The 6,737-nt window shown below is 40.2% G+C and overlaps 1 protein-coding gene across 1 annotated transcript; it reads right to left on the bottom strand.

The window, feature by feature from the left end:
- Positions 1-2,776: 2,776 nt before the first annotated feature.
- Positions 2,777-5,014, bottom strand: cryba4 (crystallin, beta A4). Its single transcript, XM_008423193.1, has 6 exons — positions 4,950-5,014; positions 4,280-4,323; positions 3,915-4,033; positions 3,642-3,783; positions 3,340-3,482; positions 2,777-3,192 (listed from the first exon to the last, which is right to left on the bottom strand). The coding sequence occupies exons 2-6, from the start codon at positions 4,316-4,318 to the stop codon at positions 3,045-3,047; spliced, it is 591 nt and encodes a 196-aa protein (XP_008421415.1). The 5' UTR covers positions 4,319-4,323; positions 4,950-5,014; the 3' UTR covers positions 2,777-3,044.
- Positions 5,015-6,737: the final 1,723 nt, after the last annotated feature.

The raw sequence follows: 6,737 nt of genomic DNA, 5'->3' as shown, positions 1-6,737 counted from the left end.
GTTGTGGCCACCAGTTCAGGGTGATGTGGAGTGCTAGTTATCCGAGCTAGGGTGACCACCATATGCTCTGATACACCCAAATTAAAAAAGTTACTTTTTCACTTTCAAATTTCATGACAAAAAAGCCTCTTCACCCAGGCAGGACACCCAACCCCATGTCGCCTACAGATCTTTGCATTGGTGTGTGAATGAGAATGTGTGGTTTAAAGCTCCATGAACTTTCAGTCCATTTATGCTTATGTTCTGACGACAACTCCCCTAAAACTTGCTCTTTATTTATTTATTTATTTATTTATTTATTTATTTATTTATTTATTTATTTATTTATTTATTTATTTACTTTTGTCAATTTGTGTTAGTGATCACCTTTTTCTGACAAGATTGTGCTGGATGTATGAATCTTTGGATCAGGCATTGAATTTTTCTGTGTTTCATTTATACACTTCATAGCTTCAATCTTGGCTTCATTTAACCTTCCACTCTGCCGTGATGAGACATTCAGAAATTATTCAGATTTCTGACACTCTCAGCCAAGACTGATATTTCTCATTACTGCCTTGCTGATTAGAGAGTCATTTTAACTGGAAACGCAATCAAATGTAATCCAACAACAATTTTCCAAATCGATCAAATCTTAAAGAGGTTAATCTGAATTCTGTGGGAGTAAAATGAATAAAAACTAAACATGCTTATGCATATTATAGTTACACTTTGAAATTAAGTTAGACATTCAGAGATCAATATTTTTATCCCACTAATGTGTTCAGCCGTGTTTGTGTACAAAATTAAATGTTAAGGTATAAGACGATAAAGTAAAATAGTTTGAACTTATCTATAATAGTGAAAGTCAAATCCTTGTTTCAAATGGTTGGAAGATTTTCTCAAATGATCAGAGTACCTCAACAATTAAATTCCTCGAGGTAAATAATCTGCCTTGAAGCTTCATTAAATTATGTTTTTTTATTTAGAGCACCATCTTCCAGTGATTATTTGTGTTGCACAATGCTTTTACTTTGCTCATGAAATGTAAACGAATGCTGATGTTAGCAGCATAACGTCCCATTTTTAAGTTTGGTCAGGGGAATACGTGGGTATTTTGTCGATTTATGATAATGTCAACGTTTTTATCATTTATTAGGGGATCAATAAGCATCTTTAAATTGACTGGTGCGATGCCTGGAGTCTGGCAACCTTTCTTCTCCCAAAACTGCTGCCTAGTGGCTGGTTCAAAACAAACGGTGGGTGTATGTATAAAGGTGAGCGGATAGACTGAACACAGCTGGTTGGTGTGCTGTAGTTGGTGCTTAAGGTAAGAGTAGCTTCACGGACAAACCGGAAAATAAATTTACCACCATCCCGGTCGCAACAAATGGGCGAAGGAGCACACTGGGGGAACCAAACCCAGTCATTCACTTCATGGACAGACAACCTGAAACAACCTGGCTGTGCAAAGTGAGAGTTCGCCTATTAAATTGACTGAAGATGAGTATGTAAACTAAATACTGGAGTATGGACTTTTATTTTATTTTTTTCAAAAAATGTCTTTGTGAGCCTGGCTCTATATTATTAAACTGAATATAATTTTGGATTTTTGTATAATTTTTGTCCAGGTTAACTTAAAAAATCAGCTATTATTGTTACAGGTTAGCTTTCTAAACTACAGAAAAGTAAGCGTAGGGATGCTGAAATATGAACAATTGGGCCGATGTTGATAACCGATTGTAATACTGCTGTTATGGCAGTATTTACAAATATTTTACTTTATCAAAATTTTTATTTGAATAATTGATTAAACATCAGAATCGATAGAATACTCAGTTACTAAAATAATAACTTACCACAGCCCTATTGTTAAGTAAGAAAAATTAGACACATTCTGTAGTGTTAATCTGTTGGTTTATAGAACATGCAGAAACATTAAAACACAGCTGTTGAAGCTTAAATAAATACTAAGCTTGGTTTCAGTTTTAATAAATGACAGTACCAATCTATTTATTAATTGAGGATCTGAAAAGATGAATATTTCTTTTAATCAAAAATTGTCTCTTATAATGTATGTTTATAGACTAAGTGTTTTATTAAAGGCTGATGCTAACACTTGTTTGTATTTGTTTATTGTCACAAAATGCAGAACCAGCTCAGACTGAAGTAAAGCATGCTGACCTTTAGGGCCAAAAAGCCATCAGGGAAATCAGAGCATTTGATTTCTTAGGCAGAAATCAAATACTTGAGGTAAACTTTCCATTTAAAGTTAAGTTTACCACAAATGAGCATACAATAAAAAAGGATTCAATTCTTTCTTAAAGGTTGAAAAGGAATATTGAAATTGAAATGTTGTAACAGTTAGCCAAAAGGGAAGCTAACAATTTCATAGTTGTGTTAAAGTCGTAATGAAATACAACATTTAAATCTTACTAAATTCTCTGCATGTGTCTGCTGTTTGTGTTTTCTATTAGTTAATCGTCTTGAATGTAGGAGTTTCCCAAATAAAACTCTGCTTTTGTCCCCACTCAGACATGGGTCAGCTCAGAGAAAATGGTCAGATTTTTCTGTTAATCCATTTTGTAAATACCAGAAACACATTAAAAGAATTTTGAAACAATTTGTTTTTTAATTTTCGCAAACCTTGAGGTGCTAAAAACAACATTAAATAGGTCTGCTTCATAAATGTCCAAACTGAATAATTAAAAAAACGTTTAGGAGGTTAAAAAACCGCTCAGATAAAATTCGTCATGAAAATGGACTTTTCTATTTTACAAAAAACAAACCTAGAAAATACAAGATAAACCATTTACTGGGTTCTTTATTGGACTCTTTTCCACTTTTGCAATTAGTTACCTTGAACACCATCATTTGACCGGTGAAGAAGTGAACATATTTCATCAAATCATGAGCAAAAATGTGGAACGTGTTCCTCATATAACCAGATACACTGGTGGAAATCAGTAGGATTTAAGAAAAACAGTTTATTCAGCATCAGAAGCCAGAAGAGGTCGTAGGTGAAGGGTCAAATGGGAAATTGGGTTAATTTCATGAGTGGGCTGTTACTGCTGAATACGGCGGATGGACTGGATCTGAGGGGTCTGGCAGTGGGAGCCAAACTCCCTGAAGTGTTTGTACTCCCCACAGTGACGATCACACTCCATGATATACTGGTAGCCACGATAACCAGGGTACTGGTAGCAGACAAATCTGTGCAGGGTGAGGGGGTAGGGCAGGAGGAAGTATGTCCAAAAATGGTTGTGTAAAAATCCAAGCAGAATATATACACACACACACACATATTTATATATATATATATAAAAAGAACTGGACAGGAAAGTAGCTGGGAACACTCACGCTCCTGACTGGACCCTGAAAGATCCAACTTCGTTGTTGCACCAGCCCATGGCCTGGAGGGAGGGATAATCATCACTAAGCTCACCCTTACGGCCCATGAAGTTCTCACGCTCGAAGATAGTCATACGACACTCTCTGTGGTTCTGTGGAGGGGGCATTCAAGGGTGGGAGAAGTACAAAAACAGAAACACTCAAGTTGTTGGTCTGGTCAAACAGGTCTAAAGTTATCATCCAAAGTAATTACTTGTCACAATTTTACAGACAACAACTTTCCCCTAAGCAACTGACGAGTAGAGACTTACAGCACAGGCGATAGGTCTGAAGGAAGTCATCCTCTCGATGTGATAGGCATTGCTACCTCCAAAAGCATCACACTGGGGGTACTCTCCCCTCTCCAGGATGAACTGCTGTCCCTGGTAGGAGGCGTGCTCATAACCCACCCAGCTGGAACGAAGCAAGGGAAAGCAGCTCTCCGTTAGTACGGGCAAATCTCAGAGTGCTATTTCTGTTGTCCAGCATTGACTTTTATGACAGTGCTGCAGTTTGTGCTGCCCTCTTCGAGCAGATGTACTCACGCTCCGCTCTCCACCCTGAGGGAGCGCACACTCTCGAAGCCAAACTCCATCACATTGCAGCACTCGGAGGTGAACTCGTGGCGGCGGCCCTGGAAGCACTCCTCATCGTAGACAATAATCTGTGAGGGAGACGACGACAGGCTATGAAGAGGCTACTCTGGACCCATAATCACAAACTATCTCCTAAACTTGCAACAAGGCAAACAAAATCACATTAGCCAACCAATGTTAAGGCCTGGGACAGTTCATTTTGCTTGCTTGTTCAATCATTGGGGCTACCAGAGGAAATCCCATCTTTGGGATAGCATAAAGGTTTGAAAAAGGCCGGGTGATGTTGTAGTCTACACCAACACCTGTGGACTTACCTTCCAGTGGCCGGAGAACTTGGTGCAGTGGTGAGTCATCTTGTCTGGAAGAAAGAAGAAGAGACCTACTTTGACAATGCTACCAAGAAAGCCAGGAGGTCAGTGCACACAGTTTGAGAGTCCATGCTTTCATCTGAGTGTAGAGAAATAAAACCATAGCAACAGCTTGGAAAACTTGAAGATAGTCACTCAGGAGGGAACATTAGGAGAAAACCTGACCTGCCTTACTTCAGCACTTCATTCTACAACTCAAGTAAATGAGATAGTTTCTTGAGTGGCCCAAGTTTACAGCAACTGGATGTGTGGAAATCCTGAAAAACTCCTCCACCGTGGCCAGGATGCCGCAGTCCACTGGACCGTAACACCAGAACTGTTGGCATTCATTAATTGTTGTCTACTTTTGGCTCTGTTTCTCCACCCATTCTATCTGTTCATCAAATTCTCTCTCCATTTCCTCCCTGAAAATGTTGCAGGCATTGAGATGTAACCGCCACTGTTGCTCTTTATCTCACCCGTTGGGTGTGGTGATGGCCTTCAGGCCCTGGGGCCCATACAGCTCTGCTGTTTTTATGTCTGGGATAAAGCAGGGGTTTGAATACATACCGGGTGCAACTGTTGCACCCTGGCCTGGCCTGCCCTGCCCTGGCTGTTTGAGGGACAGGGGACTCACCTTGCTCTGATGCCCTTAGGTCCTGTTGTCAGAGTGAGAGGAGCCACGCGCCCCCACCCTTTTAAAGCCTCCCCTGACGAGGGGTCACGCTAAAACCCCCGGCTCAGCAGCAGGGAGGGGCTTTGCTTTGTGCCCCTCCTGTTCGACCCCCACCCACTCGACAAAAGCATGGTTAATCTGTGAAGGGACAGAAATGCAGACACCACATTATCACCCACACTGAGATGTAGGGATATAAGAGTGACAAGGCTATGAGCGCCGAGAAAACACTGAGGGCAAAGGACACAAGAAGGGTTGGAGGAGGGAGGGAAAAAATGTTGCCCAAAGCTGCCTGACTTATTTTTAAATCTGGTCACATGTGGGGGTAGTTTCAGAATTAATTTTCTTGGAAGTCATTTGCTCATTTAAATTGCTTTTTGATATACAAGATTATCAGCAGAGCCAGAAATGTCCTCCTCTGTCCTGCAATCGATTCTAATGAAAATAATATGTATTAGCAGATGTTGTATTTGCTTTTAAGTGACGAACAAAACAGTCCTAGAGCAATGTTGCATTAGGTATGCAGAATTTTACTTTAATTTGACAGAATTCCTTAATTCTGTCAATTAAGGAATTGGCAGAATTAACATCTAGCCTATGTCTGTCTGAAGACATGATGTAAGCCAAAAGATCTAAATAAGCAGTCTCTCATGTCCTGATTTTTTTCCCAACGTTTGATGGTGGTTGTAACTGCCATCCATCCATCCATCCATCCATCCATCCATCCATCCATCCATCCATCCATCCATCCATCCACTATACACCCTTATCCCTTGTAGGGTCAGGGGGGAGGTGCTAATGCCTATCTCCAGTGAGACAATTCGGGCGAGAGGCGGGGTCACCCTGGACAGGTTGCCAGTCTGTCGCAGGTTGTGACTGCCAAAGATGGAATAAACAATTATTGGGCTTTAGGGGGTAGCTTTTAAAATAGGGCCAGGTTGGGTTGGATACAATTTTTTACCATAAAAAAAATGCAATTTGGAAACTGCCTTTTGTCTGTAGTAAAGTTATCTCAGTATGATAATAAAAGTTGTTTGGTGAAATCATAACACTATAACTTAAAACTATGTATGTTTTCCTTAGTAAAACTATGTACAACTGATCCATTATCAAAGTGGTCTTTTTAAATTCAGGTTCTGTTTGGGCTCCTAGATCAGCACAAGGTCCAAATCAACCTTGTTATACCTCTGGCCATCCCTGGACTGAATTTAGAATTACAGCTGCGTTCTCTGTTCCTTTCCATATCAAACATTCTTAGTGCAGAGTGTCTTCACAAAAAGAAAGTGTCAGTGATATCATCAGCTGCAGTCTAACATGAGAGCAATCAGAAATATAAACACACTAGAGGAAGTCATCCATCCAGACATCTGGTGAAGCAGCAGCTAGCTAGTCACACTCCCTTCATGAGATTCTCTGTGACATCAAATTATAACTCTACTTGGAAAACGACTCTTATCAGTTGTAAACTTTTATGTGCATTAAAAAGAGACTGAGCACTCCAACTGTAGATGTCATAATGTCAGGGATTTAGGATTGGACTCATCTCTAACCGTTTTCAACACATTTAACAGGAACTGCATGTCCCCAGGCTTCAAACAGGTTGAACCAGGAGACTCCAGTTTGTTCAAAGCGATTAAACAGCCTTTGTGTGTGGGTGGATGTGCATGTGTGTGTGTGCGTGTGTGTGTGTGCGTGTATGTGTGTGTGCACTTGCATAATCATCTACTTGCAAACAGGTAAGTCGGAGGC

This window comes from Poecilia reticulata, linkage group LG12, assembly GCF_000633615.1.
Source record: "Poecilia reticulata strain Guanapo linkage group LG12, Guppy_female_1.0+MT, whole genome shotgun sequence".
NCBI classification, from domain to species: domain Eukaryota; kingdom Metazoa; phylum Chordata; class Actinopteri; order Cyprinodontiformes; family Poeciliidae; genus Poecilia; species Poecilia reticulata.
The sequence above is the reverse complement of the archived record's forward strand: the minus strand, read 5'-3'. Positions and strand labels throughout refer to the sequence as shown.

Bases quoted from the DNA above. Each gene is read 5' to 3' on its own strand.
- cryba4 (XM_008423193.1), bottom strand. From the start codon at position 4,318: ATGACTCACCACTGCACCAAGTTCTCCGGCCACTGGAAG. The intron at 4,034-4,279 runs GTAAGTCCACAG...TCTCCCTCACAG, and splicing joins AGTTCTCCGGCCACTGGAAG to ATTATTGTCTACGATGAGGA. The intron at 3,784-3,914 runs GTGAGTACATCT...GCTTCGTTCCAG, and splicing joins CTCAGGGTGGAGAGCGGAGC to CTGGGTGGGTTATGAGCACG.